General features: G+C 41.7%; 1 protein-coding gene across 1 annotated transcript in view; it reads left to right on the forward strand.

Annotated features, from left to right (window-relative positions):
* Nucleotides 1-26682, forward strand: part of LOC144504446 (transcriptional-regulating factor 1-like) — a 178439-nt gene that overhangs the window by 107899 nt on the left and 43858 nt on the right. The window contains exons 5-8 of the mRNA XM_078229720.1: nucleotides 279-1945; nucleotides 15587-15633; nucleotides 17734-17878; nucleotides 23982-24203. Of these exons, the coding sequence (XP_078085846.1) occupies nucleotides 560-1945; nucleotides 15587-15633; nucleotides 17734-17878; nucleotides 23982-24203 (1800 nt within the window). The 5' untranslated portion in view covers nucleotides 279-559. The remainder of the gene's footprint in view (nucleotides 1-278; nucleotides 1946-15586; nucleotides 15634-17733; nucleotides 17879-23981; nucleotides 24204-26682) is intronic.

Below are 26682 nucleotides of genomic sequence, written 5' to 3' on the forward strand. Positions count from 1 at the left end.
CCTGGCTTAAGCTGCAATGACGCCATCAGATTGGACATAGATTCTCTACTTCATTATAAAAAAAACCCTTCAAGTATACTATAAACCATTCAGTTGGTGAGGCACTGGTCTTACACCTCTTGGACATGGGTTCAAATTTGTCAGAGTTGTGGTCTTGGTATCTGAAATATCTTAAGTTCCACTCCCCAGTGCTAACGGTCCTAACATTAATGAACAGAAAAATATTGCAACGTAAGCTCCCTGTCACTTACTGACTCTTTGTCTCATTTTCATCACAGGTGTATTGATGTTTTACTTCCCATGGACTGCTTAGAGACGTGCCATAAATGTTTTAATCAAGATGTGATGCAACAATCTAGATTCAATTTGACTTGAGGACAAGATCCAGAATGGTCAACTTGAAATAAAAGAAAAATTGTATTGAATCCAGTGTGGCTTAAAGAAAAATTTTCTCAGGGAACTTGAGCACTCCAAACTTATTTTTGTTATCTTTTATGCCTTGTTAGAGGCTTGGCAATCGCATTGTGGTTGAAACATTGAATTGCCTTAAGAACAAAGGATGGGAGACCAACAGCTGTACAAGTCAAACCATGCTGTGAACAACACAGAAAACCTGTACTATCCACAACAACCGCAATCCAGCCCCCTGACCAACATGAGTGGAAATATGAACCATAGCTATGGATCCACAGGCATGGACACATCTCAAACTTCTCCACCTTCCCCTCATTTTCCTCCGCATTCAAGGGAAGCTGCAGTAGCAGGAACTATGCCAATTGTTACCAAAAGCCTTATGATAGAGCCATCTAGGCCAAACAATTGGCCTCATTCCAATGCTGGCAATCATGTCCAAATGCAGAATGACCTTAGCAATCCCTCTATGATGTGGACCTCCACTGCTCAGACTGATGCTCCAGATGGGTATTCTTATGTATATTCTTCAGCAAATGACAAATTGACTAGTGATGTCTTGCACAAGTTGGACTCATTCACGCAGGTTTTTGCAAATCAGAACCTCCGAATTCAACAGGCGAACAATGTAGCATCGAGCCAGCTAAACCAGGCTGCCATGGTTGAGAATGTGCGTGACAGCACGCTCCGGCAACTCTTGTCCCAAAAACCTCCAGCTGACCAACAACAAGCTGCTGCACAGCCAGTGCCGAGATTCCAACATTCCTTAACACAGCAAATGCATTGTGCGTTCCCGCTTGCACAATCGAAGCAACAGTTACAAGCCATCCAGCAGCAGCAACAACAGCAACAGATGTATTTTGAGTACCAACAGTTGGCCCAGCTGCCGCAGCAGCAGTCAGTGTTGCAGCACCCGCAGTCGCATGTTCAGCAGCTGCAGGCTCAACAGGTGCTGTCTCAGCAGATTCAGCAACTGCCGCAGCAACAATACTTTGTACGTCAGCAGCATCAGCCGCAACAACACACGTCAGTGCAGCAGCAATGCCCCATGCATTCAGTCCAGTTCTACCAGCCGCAGCAGATATTGTGCCAGTTGCAGCAACCTATGCAGCAGCAGATGCAGCCGCCGCCGCCACCTTATCACCGAGACCAAAACCACAAGACCATGCAGCAGCCACACCAGTACTCCCAAGAACAATCCCGCCCTTCTCAGCACACTCAGATGGCTGCACCGTCTCAGTATTTCTACCAAGAGCCGCCGCACTATCGGCATTTGTACCAGCAAAGTCAATTGCATCAGCAGCAAGAAGAAACTATGCAACAGAAACAATTTAATGCGGAAAGCAGGATTCAGGCTTCTCTTGCCCATCATACAAGCACCCCTGCTTCAGAGGTTATGGAAGAAGTAACGAGGAAGGAACTGAGTAATATGGGTCATCCTGGGGGACTTATGGTCCCCCAAAGACATCTTATAGCGCCATCTAATATTCCTCATGCACCTGCCAAGGTATCTCAACAGCAATCTCTGTCTCAGGTAAAATTCCCAGCTGGGTTTGAATTACAATTTTGCGCTGGAAGGTTTGCAAATTTATTTTCATTAACCCTCAGTTGCTCATTTATTCTACAGGTGCGTTAGGGAGTTGTGTTCTAGTAGTGTGAAACTATCTGCCCATTACAAGGATAATTACAGTAATTATATGTTGCATATGCATTTAGCCAAAAATGAATGTGATTGCGTTCAGTAACTTGGACCTTTCAGTCAACATTGCAAACTATGTACATATAACAGGGACAAGAAGTTTCCACCATTTGATAGAATTCTAAATTTCAGATTGTGGAATGCAGCCCTTTTTAATCAACTTCTGCATGGTCCGGTGGGGAGACATTGCTCAAGTTCCTGCCTAACCTCCCGCCCCTCCTGTGCTGGCTTGAGTTGTTTTCTGTGATTGGGTGATGTAGTGGGCCTTCTCCCCAGTGGCTGCTGCTCCTATGTGAAGCCTGTAGATGACTTTGCTCAATCCGAGGCCTTGTTACTGATGGACCGTCTCAGCTCCAGTGACAGCCTGCCACTCAGCTTCAGTCTCTGACCCCGAGAGGGAAGGAGCAAGATTCCAGATGGCCGAGGCTCAGCCACAAACTGCCCTCGACAGCAATGGTCGCTTTGTGCTGCCTTTGGCTTGGCCTGCTCTGGACCCTGATGTTCCCCAAGCACCCAGTGTTGGAAGAGGCAGCACTGACCCGCTGGGTTTTCGTCCCCGGACCCTGGGCTCCTGTCACCCAGGAAGGTGGCTCACGCTTTGCTGGTAATGAGATCTAAGTGTCACTGGCCAAGGGGGAGTTGCAGGTACTCACTGATAGGAGCAGATGCAACAACAGGGTGCTGAGTCTGAGTACGGTCGAGAAATCTATGTGGGGGCGGGTAGAGAAGTGGATGAGCTGAGTAGGGAGGATCGGGCATGTCGGGGGCTGAGTGGTGAGGGGAAGGCATTTCGGGGGCTGAGTGGGGAGGGGGGTGTATTGGGGGCGAAGTGAGGAAGAGGGGGCATGTCGGGGGTTGAGTGGTTGGCTGAATGGGGAAGGAGGGTATGACGGGAACCTGATAATTTGTGGATAGGGAGAGAAGGGCTTAACTGAATATTCTGTTGCCATGGAATATGGAGAGCTTGACTAAAAGTTACATGGGCACATAAAATTTTTACGAGTAGTTTAAAACACAGATTTTCATAATTATTTGATCTATGTTGATTTATCATACACAGTAATTGGTTAGTGTGTGTTACAATGCTGTGCTACTGCTGTTGTGTTTTTGCTGGCCTCTGGGATCAGTTTTTATACATTTGTTCATGAGATGTCGGTGTCAGTGGCAAGGCCAGCCCTGTTGTCCTTCTCTGATCGTGTTTGAGAAGGTGGTGGTGAGTTAAAATGGGGTCAATTTGGAAAATAGTTGGAAAGCACTGCCTTAGCCTATGCTTCACAGGTATGTCATCCAGCAAGGTCATGTTTTGTTGTTAGCCTGGATTTCATCCTATATTACATTGCACTGTCTGCATTGAATGCTAAAATGCTGAAGTCACTGATGATATACAATGCATTGGTCCACAGCCTTGACGGCAATTGAAGCTAAGCAAAGGAAAAGCTAATGTTTCTACCCATTTGAAGCAAGTGCATTTCACTGCAGACCATAAACTGTGCTGTAATTACAAGATTCCTTGTCCCAAAGATTTTCAGATCTTTTTGACTTCAGCTGCTCTTGCCCCCGGTGCAAGTTGATTTTGTATTCACTTATGTATCCCCAGAAATACTGAATCAATGTAGTTCTGAAGTTTGAAAGGTTCTGTCAAGCATTTTGTTATGGGTGTTATGACTAAGAATCTAAGAAATCATGCAACAAGAAAATGCAATTCATCAAATTGAGCCTTTAGCTTGCACAAGCATATCAAATTTTCCCAATCACACTGCAATTTGTTTAATCACCTGAACAAAGATTCTACAATGATTTTCTCTTTCTCCTTTATTCTCAAAAAAGGATTGTGAATCGACTGCTGCTCACAATATTTCTAATCCCTATCTTTATGATTCACCATTCATTGATTTTTGTTTACCTTTTGCATTTTATTCCCATTGGCCCCTAGAAATTCCAAGGCAGTTACTTTGCACATCATTTGACTATCTCCATCTATATTTATTCTTGTAATTATCAATTCCATTCCTAACTGAATGCATCTTTTCTTTAGAGGTGTAAGTTCACACAGCAGTATGAATTGCACCAAACTATCTATTGGGGTGGGGATGGGGAAGCAGAGTGGAAAGAAAATGAAACAAATTCCTTATCTTAATTCTTCCGTTGGTTAATCCTGTCCTCATGCACCGATAGTCAAAGTTAACCTGCTTGAATCTGCATTTATCAATTCCTTGTCCTTTGGAGATCTGGATCATGTTCCAGCCTTTCTCTTGATGGAAATTGACTCAATTCTGAGTCATGTCCATGAATTGTCTTGAGTTGCTCGACTCTGAACCCTGCTCGACACCTTTTTAAATTCAAATTGCATTGCATTTACAATTCTGGACACACACAACTGTGCACTTCAGTATACACACTATCTGCATTTTTTGACCCATGTGCGGACTGTGTCCAAAGCCTTGGAATAGAATCAGCCATTTCATTACGTAGTTTGATATGATATACTTGGCATCTTGTCTGGTTGTATATTGATTCTCCTGCCTCATCAAGATTTTGCGCAATCTGCAAAGTCAAACCTCGCTGATGTGCACGTTTGCCGAGTTGTTCATTTGAGGTCTGGTATTTTGTGTATTCTATCCATGGCCGCAATAAACTTTCTCAACACTCTAGCTATGACTGTAACACTACATTCTGCGCGCACTCCTTTCTTTCTCTGTGTACGGTATACTTTGTATCGCACGCAAGAAACAGTATTTTTCACTGTGTACTAATACATGTGACAATAATAAATCCAAATCAAATGTGCAAGTCACTGAAGGTAATATCACAGCAGCATTCAGCAGTGCAAGACCAAGAACTCAATACTGCACTAATACCTAACCCACTGAGTTACAAATATTTTGCAGAGCTTGCTTGCTTTTATACTCCATGCCTTTAATTATAAATCCAACAATTTTCAAAAATGTTTTAGAACAGCTTTATCAATTTGTTGTGCCACCTTTAAAATAATTTATATTGCTTCACCTTCTTCTCTTCCCATAATACATCACATCACTCTTCTGCACTATCTTATGGTCTGTTGTTAGCCTCCTCATTTTAGTCCATTCCAGGTTTCATGTCATCTGCAGACTGAAATTGTACTCTGTATGCCCTATTCCTTGTCATAATTTGTATGAGAAAAACAGTGGTTCTAATACCAACTCCTGGTGAGTACCACTGCATACTTGCATCCAGTCTGGAAAAACACTCACCTCTGCCCTTTTCTCTTACCCAGTTTTGTATCTGTGATGTCACCGAGCCTTTGGTCCGATGAGCTTCAATTTTGCTAATATGTCTCGCTTTATCAAATATCTTTTCGAAGTCCATATACAGCACAAATAAACTACCTTTTTGTTATTTCATTATATAACACAATCCGGTTTGTCAGGCACGACTGGCCTTTAACACGTTCATATTGGTTGTAAGCAAACTCCAGTTTGTTATTCAGCCATCTTTGGTGTCATCTAGTCCAGTGTTGCATTCGCAACAAATTAGTAGTGATGCTTCCCTTATTGGATCTCTTCTCCTTTTGCACAAGATTTATGCTCCATTTAACTATTAACTCCTTGTCATATAAAATAATGCATTGATGTGCATTATGGTTTAAAAACTTAAGCTGATTCTCTGGTCTTTGTTTCTCCTCTACACAGCTACTCCGTTTACAAAGTCCCTTAATTTACACGTTACTGTCATTCCATTTTTCATTGAAGCAAGGTCAAAATGTTGAGTGAAACAATCAGAATTGGTTTTAAAGAGGCTGCTGAGAGATCTTGCAACTTCAAATACTTTTTAGATCTTAACCAATCATAATTATACACAACATTGTATGAGCACTATGTATCATGTGTATGTTAACCAGTTTATCCGTGTTTTCTTGTCCCACTGACCAAAGCTTTCCCTTGTCATTTGCTTGGAATCATGCAATATGATGCAAGAGATTGCCTTGAAATACGTAATCATGTCATATTTCACCAATGTAATTACAAGAAAACATGTCTCTTCTGCACTTTTTCTCTTTCCAAAGAAAAAACATTTGAACATTTCTTGTTAACATTAGAACACAAGAAATAGGAGCAGGAATAGACCATGTGACCTGTCGGGTTTACTGCACCATTGTGCAATTATGGCTGGTCTTGGGCTCAACTGGACTTCCCGACTGCTCCCAATAGTCCTTAATTCCCCGAGACACCAAAAATCTGTTTATCCCAGCATCAAATTTATTCAATGACGGAGCATCCACAACTCTCTAGATGTCACTTGAAGCCAGATGTCATAAATGGGGATTTTTTTCGGACAGAAATTAGGAATTTCATACTTTAGTAACACACAGATGTCACCACAGCGTTGTAGAGTACTGCATTTAGTCTTGAGGGTAAGAAATATTTTTGATTAGTGTTAAATGATCAGTTTTAGTACAGCACATGAAAAAAAAGTGGAAGAAGTTTAACAGCCATGATATTAAAATGATTTAGTATAACGTTTTCTGACAAATAAGGTAGCCATCTTGTTTATGAAGGTGAAAGCAAAATGGCTGACTTCGATCTACACAAGCCATCTTTTTGGAAAAGAATGACATACTGGCACAAAATCATAGTTTATGCTGTGATTGCAAATAGTTTAGTTCTATAACAAAATTGACTTTTACTTTCCTTAGATTTTATTGGGACAAGCTGCAGTTTAATTTGCAGTACCAAAAGGCTGATAATGTGGAACCCTTAGTTGGGAGTCATGATCATTTTGATCCGAGTGGTGGCATCACTTAGTTTTCTTTTGCATCATTTTCCAAGTTGGACTGTGCATCAAGTGACTTAATCTCATTTTGTTCACATTGTAAGTTAACTTTCTTTATCTTTTTCTTTTTTCCTCTTCTCATCACAATTTTTGTGCCTTGACCATTTATGCATTTTCTTCCATTTCTTATGCGGAGTCCATAGCCGGGGATTGATGTTTGGAGTAGGGACCAAAAATAATGGCTTCAGTCTTCTCAATATTTAACTGGAGGAAATTTCTGCTCATCAAGTACTGAATATTGAAGAAGCAGTCAGTCTGATAATTTAGATAGATTTGATAGAGGTGATGGTGAGGTAAAGTTGGGTGTTAGTAGCATGCATGTGAAAACAAATGCTGTGTTTTTGAATGATGTCATTGAGGGGCTGTATGTGAATAAAAATAAGAAGGGTCCATGGAGAAATCCTTGAGGATCACCAGAGGTAACAGTATGGGAGCAGGCGGAGAAGGCATTGCAGTGATACTCTGGCTAGGATTAGAGAGATAAAAATGGAATCGGGTGAGAACTGTCCCATGTAGCTACACAACCTAGAGAGGCATTGGAGGAGGATGATTTGGTCAGCCAGGCCACAGACTGCAGACAGGTTGAGAAGGGCGAGGAGGGAAAGTTTATGTTTGTCACTTGTAATTTTGATGCATTGTTTCGATACTGTGGCGGGGTAATAAACCTGATTAGAGGGATTCAAACATTGAGCGATCTTTTGAGTACTTGGGGGAGAGGAAAGGCAGGTTGGAGATGAAATGGTAGTTTAGAAGAACGATGGAGTCAATTTTTTTTTTAAAGAGAGCAGTAATGGCAGCAATTTAAAGGAGGGAGAGACAACACTTGAATCAAGGGGAACCGTTAACAATATTGGCCAACATGGAGCCCAGGAAGCAAAGTTGGGTGGACATGGGGGCCCAGAGAACTGGAGGTGTGGGTCTCATGTTGAAGTTGAGCTTGGGAGAGGGCATGAGGGGAAATTGGAGAGCAAGTAGACACAGATGCAAGGGCAGCTTTCGAGGATGTTTGGCCCACTGGGCTAATGGAAAAGAGAACCAGAAGCAGTCTCCATCTTGGTGATAAGCTCATGAGCGCTTTGCACTTGGGTTGTTTCACAATACGTCAACTGTATGATTGTTGAAAGCTTTGAAGCACAATGGAAGCAAAAGCTTATCTGTACTATGTTTCCAAACACATTGTTTTGGCAATTTGGTAACAAAAGATTTCCCACTGGGGTCGTGAGCTCCAAGGCAGCAATGGCCGCTGTGAACCTCTATCAACTGGAAAGCTGAAAACTGCAAGGCCCCTTTAACTCCGTGTTTTTTTTCAATTGGTGTATGTGATTACTTTGAGGCAAGATTTGTTGCTGCAAAAAAAGCCAATGTGAAGATAGATGTTTGCTTTCCTTCTGTGTGAACCCTGCCATTTCATCAAATCTCCCCAACTCAGTCAATATCTAACCAACACAATCCCAGATCTCTGTTATTAAGGTGTGGATCAACTTGCAAACTCTTGCGAAAGCCAAAACTTGTGCCAATCAATTAAATCTGACGGCTATACATAGCACAGTTTTGAGTATATATCCAGACTTACTAAATGTTCTATGAGCCACAACATTTTTGTAGAGGAGGAAAAACCATTACGACTATATACCACACTGATATTTTCTGTGTATAACCGAAATCCTATTGTCGTGATTTATCATAAAACCTGGTTGTGTGTAATTTGCAGTCACGTATTACATCAAATGTCCTGTGCATGCTGAAATGGAGCTTCAAGATTTTATGCAGCTAAACAGCATAGAGAGTTATAACGAGAACTATAACAAGTTAATTATCCACAAGTCCAATTTACAATGTAGATTTTACAATATAAGAAATTTCAATTCAGGTTATTGCAAGTATTTAGTGACTTCTAGTTTTCTGCACATTAATGATTGTGCAAGTTGTGTAACTGAAGCCTCCTCCCCACAACCCGCTTAATAACTCATACCCCCTCCCCATCCTGCGGTCACATAGAAGTATGACGTTAAACTGGGGTCATTGCTCATGTTTCCAGATCGGCTTCATTTTGGAATTGAAATAAATATTATAAACTTTAAAAAAGATCTACACTTAAGCAATTTAAAGGAGGGAGAGACAACACTTGAATCAAGGGGAACCATTAACAATATCAGCCAACATGGGGCCCAGGAAGAACAATTGGGTGGTCAGCAGTTTAATGGACATGGGGCCAAGAGAACAGAGAGCAGGAGTGGGTCTCATGTTGAAGTTCAGCTTGGGAGAGGGCATGAGGGGAAATTGGAAAGCAAGTAGACACAGATGCAAGAGGCAGCTTTCGAGGACATTTGGCCCACTGGGCTAATGGAAAAGAGAAACAATAGCAGTCCCCATCTTAGTGATAAGCTCATGAGCTCTTTGCACTTGGGTTATTTCACAATACGTCAACTTGATGATTGTTGCTGAAAGCTTTGAAGCACAATGGAAGCAAAAGCTTATCTGTACTATGTTTCCAAACACACTGCTTTGGCAATTTGGTAACATAAAACTTCCCACTGGGGTCGTGAGCTCCAAGGCGGCAATGGCCACTGTGAACCTCAATCCAACTGGAAAGCTGAAAGCTGCAAGGCCCCTTTAACTACTGCATTTTTTTTCAATTGGTGTATGTGATTACTTTCTGAGGCAAGATTTGCTGCTGCAAAAACAGCCAATGTGAAGATAGATGTTTGCTTTCCTTTTGTGTAAACGCTGCCATTTCATCAACTCGGTCAATATCTAACCAACACAAACCCAGATCTCTGTTATTAAGGTGTGGATCAAGTTTGTAACCTCTTGTGAAAGCCAAAACTTGTGCCAATCAATTTAAATCTGACAGCTATACATAGTAAGAAGTCTCACAACACCAGGTTAAAGTCCAACAGGTTTATTTGGTAGCAAATGCCATAAGCTTTCGGAACACAGCTCCTTCGTCAGATGGAGTGGATATCTGTTCTCCAACAGTGCACAGACACAGAAATCAAGTTACAGAATACTAATTAGAATGCAAATCTCTACAGTCAGCCAGGTCTTAAAGGTACAGATAATGTGGGTGGAGGGAGCATTCAACACAGGTTAAAGAGATGTGTATTGTCTCCAGACAGAACAGTTAGTCTCCACATCACAGCTATACATCGCACAGTTTTGAGTATATATCCAAACTTACTAAATGTTCTATGAGCCACAACATTTTTGTGGAGGAGGAAAAACCGTTACGTCTATATACCACACTGATATTTTCTGTATACAACTGAAATTCTATTGTCTTGATTTATCATAAAGCCTGGTTGTATGTAATTTGCAATCATGTATTACATCAAATGTCCTGTGCATGCTGAAATGGAGCTTCAAGATTTTATGCAACTAAGCAGCACTGAGAGTTATAAAGAGAACTATAACAAGTTAATTATCCACAAGTCCAATTTACAATATAGATTTTACAATATATCAAATTTCAGTTAAGGTTATTGCAAGTATTTAGCTGTTCTAGTTTTCTGCACAGTAATGATTATGCAAGCTTTGTAACTGAAGCCTCCTCCCCACAACCCGCTTAACAGCTCATACCCCCTCCCCAGATTTACATCCTATGGTCACACAAAGTATGACGTTAAACTGAGGTCATTGCTCATGTATCCAGATCAGCTTCATTTTGGAATTGAAATAAATATTATAACTTTTTTTAAAAAATCTACACAAGTTCTTAAAAATTGTATTAGAACAGTATTTCCCAAACTTTTTCTTGTTGTGAGATCTTTTTTAACACCTATTTTGTGTGACACCCCGAGTGAAAATTTGGTGGAGTTAGTGTGTGTGTGTGTGTGTGTATAGTTCGACAGATAGCTTATGCAATTGCTATTGTGCAGAGCACTTGCAACAGCGAAATATTTGAAATTACCTCAACTAAAATGTGATGCGTCTTAAAGTCTACAGGGGTTTTTTTTTTTCTGCAGCAGGTATACGTGAGCCGTAAATAGGAAACGGGTGATACAAGCAGCAGGACCATCAAGAGTTGTAGATGGAACTTCAAATTGCCTTTTTAATGTTAAGTATTAAGATACAAGTTGAAATTTTCACTTGGTATACACGAAGCAGCAGAGAGGAAGAGGGGCTTTGCAATTCTTGCGCTAACTCATGTCACCTTAACATGGGGGTGGATTGGGGTTTGACAGTTGTGCAGTCATTTGTTCTGGACAAAACTATCCAGTTGCTAAAGTTGTTGGTTGTTGTTCATGCTGGCTGTCAAAACCAGTTAGCATCAGCATTTCTGGTCAGCTGAATTTACTCTCTAAGCAATTCATTTCAGTATTTGAAGTTCCTGGAGAAAGAAGCACTCAGAGCCAACCCCACAAATTGAGGGGGTTAAACATTTTATTACTCGGGGACAATTGGATCTTTGTTATGGGCTACAGTGTATGGCTTCTGATTTTTGTAATAGAAAATTGTATTATTGCCTGGCACCAATAATTCAACAACAGGAGCAGAACATTTCACCTACAAGATTTCTTTTCCAAAGCCATTTTCCGAAATTGATGTAACTATTCATAGTTGCAATTTAAATGCTTATTGTGACCTTGAATTGGCTCGCATGTACTTGCCTTTCCTCCATTTTCCCCTCAAGACAAAAGCCCCAGTGCTGTGATAAATCCCGTGTCAACATTTATCGTGTTTGCGATAATTGAACACTGACTATTGAAAAGCAATTAAACAGAGAATTCAATTGCACTGTGGCACACTTCTCCCCAGAACTGGAGCCTACGTTGTCACAGTTACCAATGAAGAGAGATGTGTTTCTCTTTACAAGCCCATGTTCTGGACTTGTATCAACTAAGGTAACAGTGACTTCACCAAAAAGAAAATGGAACTCTGTCCACATCCCTCATTCCACTTTCATCTCCTCTGTCTTTTTCCTAAAACCATTTTACTACTTACACTTTTTCCTATCCAGCGCCTAGGACGAATCTTGATATCATTTTCTATCACCGTTATCAATATATTTTACAGCTACAACTGATCCAGGGTGGACTGTGGTTATTTGTGTTCTCATCCCTGAAATTGAGCAACTTTGTTCTCTCAAGTTGTCACATCTAGTTTAATGCCTGGAAACATTTAGCTGTATTAAAACCCTTTTCCGTTTTCCTCCTGCATTCCACCATCCACTTGGAGATCAGAACAATGTCCAATATTTTTGGCTGGAAGGTGCTATAACAGGCGTTTTCTTTCATCGAATTAATGCCAGAAACAGAGAGATTGAATCAGATTTTTTTGTTCGTGTAGCTGAGGAAGCGTTTAGAACTTGAATTGATCATTTTGATTCAACATCAACGGCTTCAGTTAATGGAGTGCAAATGGTTGTAGAGCCACCAGCAATGGAGATCTCGGGGAAGAAGTTCAGTGTGTGGTCCATGATCTGACTTGGATGATCACAGTCACAGTTTGAGCTGTTGCTGCAGAACAAGTGACCGTATCTTCCCTGGTCTGTCTTCAAGCAGCTAAGGGTTGTCCAGATTTTCTGTGGAAGTTGAATCCTGGAACTTCACCACTCGGGTAAGTTGCCAGATTTTGCTTGGTGGTGATAGAACATAGAACAGTACAGCACAGAACAGGCCCTTCGGCCCACGATGTTGTGCCGAGCTTTATCTGAAACCAAGATCAAGCTATCCCACTCCCTATCATCCTGGTGTGCTCCATGTGCCTATCCAATAACCGCTTAAATGTTCCTAAAGTGTCTGACTCCACTATCACTGCAGGCAGTCCATTCCACACCCCAACCACTCTCTGCGTAAAGAACCTACCTCTGATATCCTTCCTGTATCTCCCACCACGAACCCTATAGTTATGCCCCCTTGTAATAGCTCCATCCACCCGAGGAAATAGTCTTTGAACGTTCACTCTATCTATCCCCTTCATCATTTTATAAACCTCTATTAAGTCTCCCCTCAGCCTCCTCCGCTCCAGAGAGAACAGCCCTAGCTCCCTCAACCTTTCCTCATAAGACCTACCCTCCAAACCAGGCAGCATCCTGGTACATCTCCTCTGCACTCTTTCCAGCGCTTCCACATCCTTCCTATACTGAGGTGACCAGAACTGCACACAATATTCCAAATGTGGTCTCACCAAGGTCCTGTACAGTTGCAGCATAACCCCACGGCTCTTAAACTCCAACCCCCTGTTAATAGAAGCTAACACACTATAGGCCTTCTTCACAGCTCTATCCACTTGAGTGGCAACCTTTAGAGATCTGTGGATATGAACCCCAAGATCTCTCTGTTCCTCCACAGTCTTCAGAATCCTACCTTTGACCCTGTAATCCACATTTAAATTAGTCCTACCAAAATGAATCACCTCACATTTATCAGGGTTAAACTCCATTTGCCATTTTTCAGCCCAGCTTTGCATCCTATCTATGTCTCTTTGCAGCCTACAACAGCCCTCCACCTCATCCACGACTCCACCAATCTTGGTGTCATCAGCAAATTTACTGATTCACCCTTCAGCCCCCTCCTCTAAGTCATTAATAAAATTTTTTTTATTCTTTCACGGGATGTGGGCATCAATGGCTAGGCCAGTATTTGTTGCTCATCCTTAATTGACCTTGAAGGTGGCCTTCTTGAACTGCTGCACTCCATGTGGTGCAGGTACCCTCTGCCCCAACAGCGTTATTTGACCCAGCGCCAGTGAAGGAATGGTGATATATTTCCAGTCAGGATGGTGTGGCATGGAAGAGAACTTGTTCCCATGCATTTGCTGCGCTTATAGGTGGTAGAGGTTGCAAATATGGACGCTGCTACCAAAGGTGCCATGATGAGTTGCTGCATTGCATCTTGTAGATGGTATACACTGTTGTCATTGTGCATGGGTGGTGGCGAGAATACATCTTTCAAGTGCTGGGTGGAATGCCAATCGGGCAGGTTGCTTTGACCTGGATGGTGTTGAGATTCTTGAATGTTGGAGCTGCATCCATCCAGGCAAGTGGAGAGTATTCCATCCAACTCCTGAATTGTCTTGCAGATAATGGACAGTTCTGGGGAGTCAGGAGATGAGTTGCTCACCGCAGGATTCCCAGCCTCTGACCTACTCCCATGCCACAGTATTTAAATGACTAGTTCATTTCAGTTCCTTGTCAGTAATAACCCCAGGATGTTGATAGTGGAGGATTTGGTGATGGTAATGCCATTAAATGCCAAGGGACGATGGTTAGATATTCTCTCTTGTTGGAGATGTTCATTGCCTCGCATTTGTGTAGCAAAAATGTTACTTGTCACATCAGCACAAGGCTAAAAATATTTCGCAGATCACTAACTCTCAAAATAGTTAATTCATGTTTGATTTTATTTTGTTTTTACACAACTGCGGATGATATATTTTTCAAGTTGTTTACGTGTAATATATACTTATTACATATTTTGATTATATATTTATTTCAGTACATTACTTTAAATTTCTATCTTTCTGTACATATTTCTTACCTATTTCAATATCCATATCTATTTTTGGATCTTTATTTCTATTTCTATCTTAAATACTTACCTGATCTTCAACAACCAAACTTGCACTGTTCATATAAAAATCCCCATATTGGAAATTCTGACACCTGTTTTGGCAACTATACACCTTTTAAAGGTAATGTGAATTAACTTTTTCCTCCTATTAAAAGAAAATATTTTCAATGTACTTTTCTTCCAATTTATTGACTTCTTCTTTGAAAGAACAAGGCACATGATATGGGACAGGCCCAGTACCCTGCCCATATGTCTGTTCTGGATGGACAAGCCTGGCCATTTGAGTATTAGTGGGCTTTTTTTGTGCTCGCAGAGGTTGGGTGGTGAAACTGGGATGAAATCATTCTATCCTGTTCACCTTGGATAAAATGCACAGACACATGTTTTCTGATAGGGACCACTGGATAGAAATGAAGAGTGAGAATTCTTTATGATCTTCTCCCTGTTCCAGAAGTTCTGGGACCATTTGTCATTGTCCCGTCTGCCACCCCAAAGTGAGATTAACTAACTTAGCATAGCCTGAGGGTTGGACCTTGCATCTCCCTCACCTGAATGTCATATTTATACCGAACAATGGCGCATTAACTTGTTCGGATTTTTATTTTAGTGAAACAACTGGACTATAATGTCCCAGTGGGCAGAGCTGGACTGAAATTGGGCACGGCCTTTGGTGGGAAAGTACCCATACAGAACATAAGCAAGTGATGAAATGAAAAATGTCAACCACTTCGAGAAAATTACTTTCTGAACACCAGGAGCTACGTTTGTTCCCTTGTTGTAAAGTAATGACTCAGATTTTCCTGTTTCAGGATAGTTGGAGACTGGGTGTACCACCCCCCCCCCCCCCCCCCCCCCCCTCCCCCCAATACACTTTGGGACCCTGCAGGGGTCCCAACATGTGGACTCTGTTGGAATTTTCCAGGAAGTTTGAACTTGTGATGGAAAATTCTGCTTCTCCCCTGGACCCTCCCAACAAAGTTTCTTTAATCAGGAAGACCCAGCCAAAAATGCAGAGCGGAACTGCAATCCGATGGTGATTGCTGCTCCTCAGATGATACTCAATTTATTGTCCAAAGCTGAGGACATTGCATTGTTTGGAAATTAATATTCTGTAGCTATTGGAAATATCTGTTGTATATTTCTCTTCCAGATTTCTCTGACTGACATCAAGCCATCTGAACCTTCTGTTGAACTCAGGTACTGATCCACTTTATCCCAATAAGTAAGGAGTTATATTGTTAAAGCAATAGAAAACTCTAGATTTTGAAAAGCATTGGAATTCTGGAACTTGTGTTGGTTGTATTCGGCACACTATCAGTTGAAGTGGTTTTGCATTAGATGTGCTCCATCAAAAAACCATTGAAAACCTCACTGCATATAAAGTACAATAAAAAGGGGGGGGGGGTGGGGGGGGGAGCCTGTATATCTTAAAAGTTGAGGCATTCTCGTTTATTTCAATGGTTTGTTTGTTTTTTCACTTCCTTAGTTTCATGAAATTTTGATTTGTGAAATCTCCCTCCAAAAGCTTCTCCACACTGCCTTGTTCCAGATTTAATTTCTATTTTTCTGTGGCCCCTTACTACACTGGTGGCTTTGCTTTTCATTCCTGAACTCATTTTCATGCTGTGATTTTATAGGTGCTTTGGATCTGTAATGAATTATAATAGAATTAGAAAATTGGTTCACCTATAAAAGGATTTCACAGGTCCTGCTGTTAGGTCGGTTAAACTGCTTGTTATGCCCTTGAGCCGTGGTTTGTTATTTGTTCCATTAAATGCTAAACTTCATTCAATTTTCATATATTTAAATAGATGAGCATACACTTGTCAATTTAGTCTGCTAATTTGGTGCATGATAAGGTAGCACTTGAGATGGTGTAATTTGGGATGCATGTTTTTATTGTACTCCATTCTCCCTTTTGTATTACCTGTCCTTAAGTATCTTTTTTTTTATTTTCCTTCTTCAATTCCTGTGTCCTCAGCACCCCTCTTTGAGTTCCAATTTTCCAAACTGCAAAAATCTTTCTTGTTTTCCAATTGCCTCCACTTTTGGGTTAAATAAAATTTAATAACCTTCTCTTCTTTACTTATGAAATGTTTGCAAGTTATAAAAATTCCTTACTCCCCTTTGAAATTTAACAGCTGAGAAGTCCAGTCCTGATCTATCTCCTAAAGCAAACTTCTAAACCTATTTACTTCTTAATCTACTTCACTGTGACCTCTGACTGTAAATGTGTGCATGTAGCACCTTTACCCCTTTCATCTCTCAACTCTCCTAGGCAAGCTGTCTCTATTAATTAAAATTTGCAGATATCTATTCCAAACATCTTTCCAAATTTGAATAATACATCCCTTCCAAAAGTAGCTACTACTTTTTATATGAACAATTGTTTAGTTTTTCAGTATAAGCAAATAAATTCAAGCAGCTACTGTAACCACTTAGTGGATAATTTAGAAACATTACAATTATTTTTGTTATACATGCAAACTGTCAACAAATTCCTTTAATATAACTGTTTTACCCAGCAGTGATAAAAATCAGGAAGAGTTGAAAGGTTTTGCTGTGTAGACATTATTTGTTGACTTTCACATAATTTTTCTGAGTTCCACCATCTTCAATCCTATCTCTAGGGTGTTTTACCAATGTGAAATTTGAGCCATTCGACTAAAAGAAATTTGCATGTAAGGCGTGACACCAAATGTTTGATGGAAAGTTTTCCCGGCTGAAGTATTTTCTTTTGCACAGCTTTTCATTAGCTACACAGACATAAATAAAACCCAAAGTGGCGTGTACTGATGATCTGCCTTTGCAGAAGACAGTTACTGATGCAAGTAACGAATCACTTTTACTTCCATCGTTGAAATATTGCTGGCAAGGGCCATAAAAAGTAAGCTGTTCAAATGTCTGCTGTTTGAATATGTAATAAATTGTCTTATTTGGTCATGAAATTAACTAGCATTAAAATGGCAAATCATATTTTGTTCCAAATTAGAATTCAGTATCAACAACCAAAGGAAATCCAAAGATGTGCAGATTAGGTTGATTGGCCATGCTAAAGTCCCAAATTTTGCAGGTTAGGGTGATTAGTGGGGTAAATATGTGGGGTAAATACAGGGATAGGGTCTCGGTAGGATGCTCTTTCAGAGAGTCAGTACAGACTCGATGGGCCAAATGGCCTGCTTCTGCACTGTATGATTCTATGAAATCAGAGCTATGTGTCACTTGGTACTGGTATTTTTTTTATATAACTGCTTATGGCCAGGTAAAGTTGTTAATGGACGCTGTCTCTCTGAACAGTGGCCAAAGTAGACTTCCATTCCAGGAAAGGGCAGATGTCAAGAACAGGCTGATGTGTACAATGTGCCACAAAGAATTCAAGAGCCTACCTGCCCTTAATGGCCACATGAGGTCTCACGGTGGTCAAAGGACATCTCCAAAACAGGTCAGTAAGTGTATGCCTTTTAACTCCTCAAGGTATTTTGGATATTTTTGATGTGCAAAGAATTGCTTGCTGCTTGCTCTGCTGTATTTTCAGTACAATTTCATGAATTTAAACACATTATTAGAAATATAGGATGAGCAGATTGTTAAAAGTGGAATTGAAGCTTTTCTGTCATTTAGATTTGCCTTTGGTGAATCTAATCAATCTGCAATGGAGACGATCATGGTTGAACCAGATCCTGGCTTCACTGGATATTCACATACCTAAACGGTCTGCAGAAGTCACTGGACAGCAACCAGGAGGAGGAAACCTAGCAATTTAAATAAGTTGTGTAGCCTGGGAATGCCAGTCAATTTTGGCTCCCTTTCACTAAGTTTGACTAAGACTTGCTAACTTGGACTGGATCAAAGACTGAACCAATGATCTTCACACAGAAACATATTTATTTATAAGTAAAAGCTGACACATTTTGGGTGTGGGTGACTAGCTGCCAGAGATGGCGGTGCAGCCACAAGCCCCACACCAAAAACTGAGAGATACTGTCCCAATACAATTGCCTGGTGGTATAATAAACTTGAAACACAGCCCTTAACTTTGTCTGAATGTGAGGATTTCCCATAAAGTGATTGAAATGGAGGAAGGAGAATATTGGGAGAGGAGAGAATTTCCAAAATGGCCCAAATTGAAAACTCAAATGACTAGAGTTGGAACTACTTTCTGCATGATGCCAGTCAGTTATCAGCACTCAAAATTAAGAATATAAACTGAGTACATTATTAGTTAAATTGCAATATTCAGCGAAACAGCTTCAGGGTTAAACTAGAGAATGTTATTATCAATATCCTCTTGATTCCCCTGACCAGAAATTGAACTGAACCAGCCATATAAATACTGTGGTTACAAGAGCAGGTCAGAGGCTGGGAAATCTGTGGAGAGTAACCTACCTCCCTGACTCTGCAAAGCCTGTCTACCACCTACAAGGCACAAGTCAGAAATGTGATGGAATACTCTCCACTTGCCTGGATGATGAGTGCAGCTCCAAGAACACGATAGAACTTCCACCCCATTTAGGACAAAGCAGTCCACTTGATTGGCACCCTCTCCACCACCTTCAATATTCACCACCAAGGCACAGTGGCAGCAGTGTGTATCATTTAGAAGGTGCACTGCAGCAACTCACCAAGGCTCCTTCAACAGCACCTGCCAAACATGCCAGAAAAACAAGGGCAGTAGATGCATGGGAATACCACTATCTGCAAATTCCCCTCCAAGCCACAAACCAGCCTAACTTACAACATTACCGACGTTGCTGGATTCTCTCAACAGCATTGTGGGTGTACCTACACCACATAGACTACAGCAGTTCAAGAAGGTGGCTCACCACCACCTTCACAGGGATAATTGGGGATGGGCAACACATGTTGGCCTAGCCAGCGAAGCCCACATCCCAGGAATGAATTAACATACTGTCATTATTTATTGAAATTATAGGTACTTACTGAGGTATCAAGGTAAGATTTTTTTTGTTTAATTTAAACAAAACCATAGAATCCATATTGTTATCCATATTATTGAGGGATTGAGTTTAGGAGTCCGGGGATAATGATGCAGCTATATAAGACCCTCGTCAGACCCCACTTGGAGTACTGTGCTCAGTTCTGGTCGCCTCACTATAGGAAGGATGTGGAAAAGATTGAAAGGGTGCAGAGGAGATTTACAAGGATGTTGCCTGGATTGAGTGACATGCCTTACGAGGATAGGCTGAGGGAGCTCGGTCTTTTCTCCTTGGAGAGACGTAGGATGAGAGGAGACCTAATAGAGGTATATAAGATGTTGAGAGGCATAGATCGGGTGGACTCTCAGAGGCTTTTTCCCAGGGTGGAAATAGCTGCTACGAGAGGACACAGGTTTAAGGTGCTGGGGGTTAGGTACAGGGGAAATGTTAGGGGGAAGTTTTTCACACAGAGGGTGGTGGGCTGCCATCAGTGATGGTGGAGACAAACTCAATAGGGTCTTTTAAGAGACTCCTGGATGAGTACATGGGACTTAATAGGATGGAGGGTTATAGGTAGGCCTAAAAGGTAGGGATATGTTCGGCACAACTTGTGGGGCCGAAGGGCCTGTTTTGTGCTGTAGTTTTCTATGTTTCTATAAAACTTTCTTTGATATCTCAGTAAATGAGGATTGATAACTTCAGCTGGAGATTTAGATAAAATCTGTGCTTGAGTATTATCTGATTGTAATAACTGATCATTTTGTCTACTATTTTTGTATTACTTATTGCACACGTTTTTTTTGTGATTGTGTATGCATGAATTTGAACAAGATTAAGCAGGCAGAATTTAGTATCATTGTTTTGTAAAATGTTTAGGGACCCCAAACCAAACCTTTGCACTTGGACCCCACGAAGCAAATGCCACATTTGAGCGTAACATTGGCTCATAATTTCTTCGAGTGCCGATCTCTGGCAGATTGCCACCCTGGATGGACTTACCCACTTTGAAATTGCAAAGCCCCTGTCTCACCCAACCTTCCTCACCCAGGCTGGATGAGACGGGAGCAGTGAAGCGTGTCCCCACTCCCCAGCTGTATCAGTGAAGATTTAACTGGGGTGCAGGGAAGAAAGGAATGTTCTTTTTTGTACGCCATTCGATCGTGAAGGGGAGAGAGGGGTGGACCGGACCGAGAGAGATGGTTGGGTCAGGATTGGTATGGTGTGGGGGATCCGCTGGGTGGTCATGTGTGCGTGGAGTGTCCCGTACGAGGCTGGATCTGGGTGTGTGAATAGTTACTCTGGAGTTATTCCTTCCAACTCTTTCACAGTAACTATCAGGGTAAAACTGACAGAAGCATCCGAAGTTAGCAATCTAAATCACTTCCATCGGATGGTTCCCAGGTCAGTGCAATTGTCCAGGGAAAGTTACCACTTCTGGACAATTGCCAGGTAATTCCTTACATGGGAACTTCCTAGAGGGATTCCCCAGCACATCATTACCCCCTAAATGCACGGCTGGGGAACCAGGAAGTTATATGAAAATACAGAGTGAATTTTGACTCGTGTGTTGGCCAGTTGAGTTGCAGACGGAGAGAAGTTACTGCAGGACTTGCAGCAAACCATCTATTTATGCAGTCAAGAAGCTCTACAAAATGGAGCAAACACAACTTGTGATCAAAGCTACAGCTACAGCCAAGTCTCCCAATGAAAGCAGAATTATTATTTCTCCAGCAAAATGCAGCAGTGGATAATAGTTGTATAACACAAATTATGTGCACAGGATCAATCCTGGTCTCTCTTTCAGTCATGCTGTCTCCAGGCATAATTGATGAGGTAATTCCCTCATCAATCATCTCCATTCTAGCCAAGACCTCCGGTGTCACGTTTTGCAGCCATTTCCATATTGGCCAGTTCAGAACCTCAGTAATTTTAATCTCTCACATTTAGGATAGAACGTGCCTTCTTGCAAATTTGACATTCCAGCCAAAGAATGGTTAAACAGTTATTTTGAGAAATTACAAGTTAACACTGCAAGACCTATTTAAAACCTTTACCTTTGTGCGGACCTATTTTGCCTTCTCAGGTGTATGAGAGAACCCCTCTCTTTTTAGGACTGGACAAAAGGTGTCAGCTGGTTTCGCCACCACTTGGGGAAAGTACAGATCAAGTGTTTTTTGATGAGATAATTGAAAGGAGGATGGTAATTGTTGATGTGGTGTTCGTGGATCTCCAAAAGATGTTTGGCAAAGTGCCACATTATATGCTTACCAGCAGAGTTGAAGCCCAAGGAATCAAAAGTACAGTGGCAGCATGGATACAAAGCTGGCTGAGTGACAAAAATCCAAGTAGTAGTGTGAACATTTGTTTGCTGGATTGGGGATGAGGTATGTGATGTTCCTGGTGGTCAGTTCTAGGACCTGTCCTTTCCTTGGTGTACATCAGTAACTGAAATTATGCCAGTACACGCAAGTTTAAAAATTTATAGATGACACATTTTGGGCGTATATGAAATGGGAGGAACATAATGATAGAGTTCAAGAGATCATAAGTAGGCTGGTGGAATGGATGAACACGTAGCATGGAGAGAACTGTGAAATTATTCTTTTTTGATCGGACAAATGAGGAGATGTGATGTAAAGTAAAAGGGCGCAAGAAGTGGGAGACCTTCAGGTCTTCTGTGCACAAACCTTTGGAGGAGGCAGGGCAGATTGAGAAAAGTGTTCAAGATTCAGGCCTTTATACTTGAGAGATATAAACTCGAAAAGCAAGGAAGTTACGGTCAACCTTTATAAAACATTGATTGGACCTCAACTGGAGTATTGTCTAATTTTGGGCACCGACTGTTAGGAAGGATGTGAAGGCTTTATCGACAGGATGCAGAAAAGATTTACAAGAATGTTTCCAGGGATGAGGGACCTCAGTTGTGAGGATGGAGAAGGTATAGAGATTTGACACAGGTGTTCAAAATCATGAGCGATAGCACAATACAGATAGAGACAAACTCTTCCCATTAGCAGAATGTTAGGGAAGCAGAAAATGCAGATTTAGTGATTGGCTAAAGCAACATGAAAACTTTTTTATGCAGCAGGTGGTAACTAGGCAATATCTGACAGGATGGTGGAGTCAGTATCCTATTGTGGGTTTCAAAAGGGATCTGGATAAGTACCGTGAGGGGGGGAAGAGAAAATGGTAGGGACTGGGACCAACGAAATTGCTCTTGTAGAGAGCTGCCATGGATACAATGGGCTGAATGGCCTTTGACTTGAATATCAATGTTCCCATGGCAAAAAATGAGACCTTGTCAGCATAACCCATGTCCTGAGAACATAATAGCCTTCTGTGACCTTTGAGAGATTGATAAATAAATCTAATAAATAACTGTTTAATGTGTTGGCCAACTCTTGACAAATTGGATTTGAATTGCTCAACTCGAGTGGAATCCTAGACTTTTTTGTTTTTTTATTAGCTGAATTCATCATTCATTAATTTTCATTAAACCAATTGAATTCTTTCATTAAATAATCTATTGCTGTATGTTTACAGAGTACAGAAGCCATGTCTTTATGGCAGATTGAAGCACAATACAGTCTTCACTGTTCAATTCGCCCATTGTTTCAATGTGCTTTAAACCTCACCAACCTTTAGGCAGTTATGGAAGTGATATAATTGTCTCATGCATGTCAATTATCGGCACCTTGTGATGATTGTGTTTTGGAGACTTCGTCAACATGTTTGCGTTTTCTGATTAAGCTCAGCAGGACCTAACTGCCCTGCCCTTGGTGCTGCTAATTCAACAACTCTAAGGCTAATAGAAATAATCCTGGCTGTTACATGCTGTCAGTAGGAATTCATAAGGAGTTCCTGTTCACAGTAAATAGTGGATAAAGTCTCTTTCATCAGCAACAGGACATGGCTTAGAGTGATGTTGAGGCTAGTTCAGTGGGATGTGAAAGGTAGAGATTGAAACAGAAGAGACGATGAGGAGAAGGGGCCATAATCTTTCCAGGGAAGAGTGTTGAAAGAGTGACAACATTAACTGGGGCAGGAGGGGAGAGGCTCCCTAAAAGTGCCAGAATGAACTAGAATGGAAGCTGAAAGGCGAGTTTAAGTGGGGAGGAAGGTTTAATACATTACATTTTCAGAATTCCCTACAGCGCAGAAATGTGATGTACTATTATTGGAGCAACCATTTTGTGTGATTGACATATTTGGATAATGCGTTGGTGCTCTACCGTGCTTTGTGAGCACAGTATAATTTCATGCATGTTTTTACTTAAAGCATGGATTTGCTCGAAAGTGAATATTACTCATCAGTAGTGCACATTGGAATCCATTAGAAATGTCCACGTTGAAAATAGAAACCAAATGACCGTTGCAGAAGCTAAGCCAATCATGCAAAGTACATCAGATTTTTGACTTTTATGTACATTTGTCTGGCAGCATCTTGCAACCTATTTTTTAAAAATTCACTGAATATACAACTGCATTTAGAAACTGAGGGTATATTACTTTATTAATCTGCTAGATCCTATCTGATCTGTCTCAGGTGTGTTGCTTTGCTAGGACCCCTCTGTAACTGAGGCTGAAAGCCTTTGGTTGTCTGTACAGGATGAAGGAGAGAAGCAGCCTAAAGAGGTGGATCACCTCATGCCCATCATCATGCCTGTCTCTGTGCCTGTAAAGCTTCAGCCTGCTGAGCCCAGCAAGCAGGCCACCACTGCCAAGGACAAGCCTGCCAACTCTGTGTCAGATGACGAAATGCCAGTCCTCACGAAGATGACTGATTCTCCACCACACGCTCCCAAAGTGGCCCAACCCTGCTCATCCTCTGTGAGTGCTGCCATTCTTGCAACTAACCCTGCCAATGGTGTTTTGTTTGAAACCCTTTGCTTGCTGGTGGGAAACTATCATAGCTTACGCTGCACGGTTTCAAATAGGACCAGGTGGTTGGTAAAATACTAACTGAAATGATCTGAGTTTGGTTACCAGCCCAGGTTACATTCAGAAATTGTGAAATTGCCTTTCGTAGATGATGCATCTTTCTAATAAAAGTGCATTAGTTTTCAGTTTTAAATTAGTTTAAGCTTTATACAATCATACAAGTCCTGCATGCAAACATGGTTTGGGTTGTTAATTATTTTGCGGTTCCAAACCAGATTCCCCTGGGATGCAAAGGGATTCATGCGTAAATCAAGTTTTGTTGTGTTTGCTTTGATCTGCATGCTATTGCTCTTGTGACCTTGATAAGTGAAGCTCTTGTACTCCTGTATTTCAATTGAATTGCAACTCACTCTGTTGGCAGGAATCTCTTCAGTCCAAATATTTTCCAGAGAGGTATTGGTCAGGAGGAAGAATGCTAAATTGCCTTTCACTTCAACACTTGCAGTGACAAGTTATTCATTGTAATCTCAACCAATATCAATGCCAGGCATTCTCTAGCAATGCCTAAGCAACATGTCCAGAATGACATAGCAATTGTAGTCCACACATCTTCAAGAAAATGCTTCAATCTGTCCTTAAGGGAGACATTTTGAAGATATTTTCCAAATATTGCTGAGCTGTACTTGGTTTTGCTGTTTTAGTGCATGACATTGTTTGTCAGTTGTAAGAACATTTGTATTTCTGATTGAAATTAAAGATCATTGTGCTTTTGTTTCAATTGAGGCTGTAAGAACAGCCCCTGTTAAGGGAGAATTCAAATCCATTTCAAAAAGTAACCGATTTCAGTAACACACAATCTTGCTTCGGTCTTCAGAAATGATGTTTGCAATTGTGATTTAGCCATTGCCTCCTACAAATTTATGATTACTTCGCTTTTCTGTCCTGCATCTCTCATAAAATCCAAGGGTGGAATTCTCCCAGTTTGCGACTAAGTGCTGTGGCGGAGAATGTGGAATGTTTCCCGCCGTGGTGGTTGGCGGGAAAACACGCCAAATCTTCCGACACCAACCTTATTGATTATGCACCCACGTAGCTGGACTTGCGGATAGCGAAGAGCATTGTCGGGCAATACAGCAGGATTATAGATAGGCTGGAAAATTGGGCGGAGAGGTGGCAGATGGAGTTTAATCCGGATAAATGCGAAGTGATGCATTTTGGAAGAAATAATGTAGGGAGGAGTTATACAATAAATGGCAGAGTCATCAGGAGTATAGAAACACAGAGGGACCTAGGTGTGCAAGTCCACAAATCCTTGAAGGTGGCAACACAGGTGGAGAAGGTGGTGAAGAAGGCATATAGTATGCTTGCCTTTATAGGACGGGGTATAGAGTATAAAAGCTGGAGTCTGATGATGCAGCTGTATAGAACGCTGGTTAGGCCACATTTGGAGTACTGCGTCCAGTTCTGGTCGGCGCACGACCAGAAGGACGTGGAGGCGTTAGAGAGAGTGCAGAGAAGGTTTACCAGGATGTTGCCTGGTCTGGAGGGTCTTAGCTATGAGGAGAGATTGGGTAAACTGGGGTTGTTCTCCCTGGAAAGACGGAGAATGAGGGGAGATCTAATAGAGGTGTACAAGATTATGAAGGGTATAGATAGGGTGAACAGTGGGAAGCTTTTTCCCAGGTCGGAGGTGAAGATCACGAGGGGTCACGGGCTCAAGGTGAAAGGGGCGAGGTATAACTCAGATATCAGAGGGACGTTTTTTACACAGAGGGTGGTGGGGGCCTGGAATGTGCTGCCAAGTGGGGTGGTGGAGGCAGGCACCCTGACATCGTTTAAGACTTACCTGGATAGTCACATGAGCAGCCTGGGAATGGAGGGATACAAACGATTGGTCTAGTTGGACCAAGGAGCGGCACAGGCTTGGAGGGCCGAAGGGCCTGTTTCCTGTGCTGTACTGTTCTTTGTAGTTCACGCCATATTCAACAGTGGGACAGCCTGGATGGCATGTAACCCGTTGTTCTACCCGGGTGCCATATTGAAAAGGCACCCAACATGACTGAACTACTATTGAAGAAAGACAGTGGACCTCTGGAAAATGAAGGAAGATCACCAAGAGCACTCCGAGACTGGAAGTCGATCTCCTAAGAATGAAGATGGACCTCGGGAATATTCTGAGGCTAGAAGATGGGACCCCCTTCAAGTCACCTAATCTGCAAAGTCCACCTGCAGGTGCCCCCCTGACCCACTGCTGTGGTGTTCCAGGGTCCATGGTTTGGTGCGGCCTCTGTTCTGAACTCTGGAGGCAGCTCCAGGCATTGTTCAGATGAGGTTTGACATCTGCACACCAAGTTGTGCGAACATGTTTCAAGCCAGTGTGTTTCCTGCTAGCATCGCAGAGATGGCGTTGGGATGTCAGGCCGCCTTC

Source organism: Mustelus asterias, chromosome 15 (assembly GCF_964213995.1).
Source record: "Mustelus asterias chromosome 15, sMusAst1.hap1.1, whole genome shotgun sequence".
Lineage (NCBI taxonomy): Eukaryota > Metazoa > Chordata > Chondrichthyes > Carcharhiniformes > Triakidae > Mustelus > Mustelus asterias.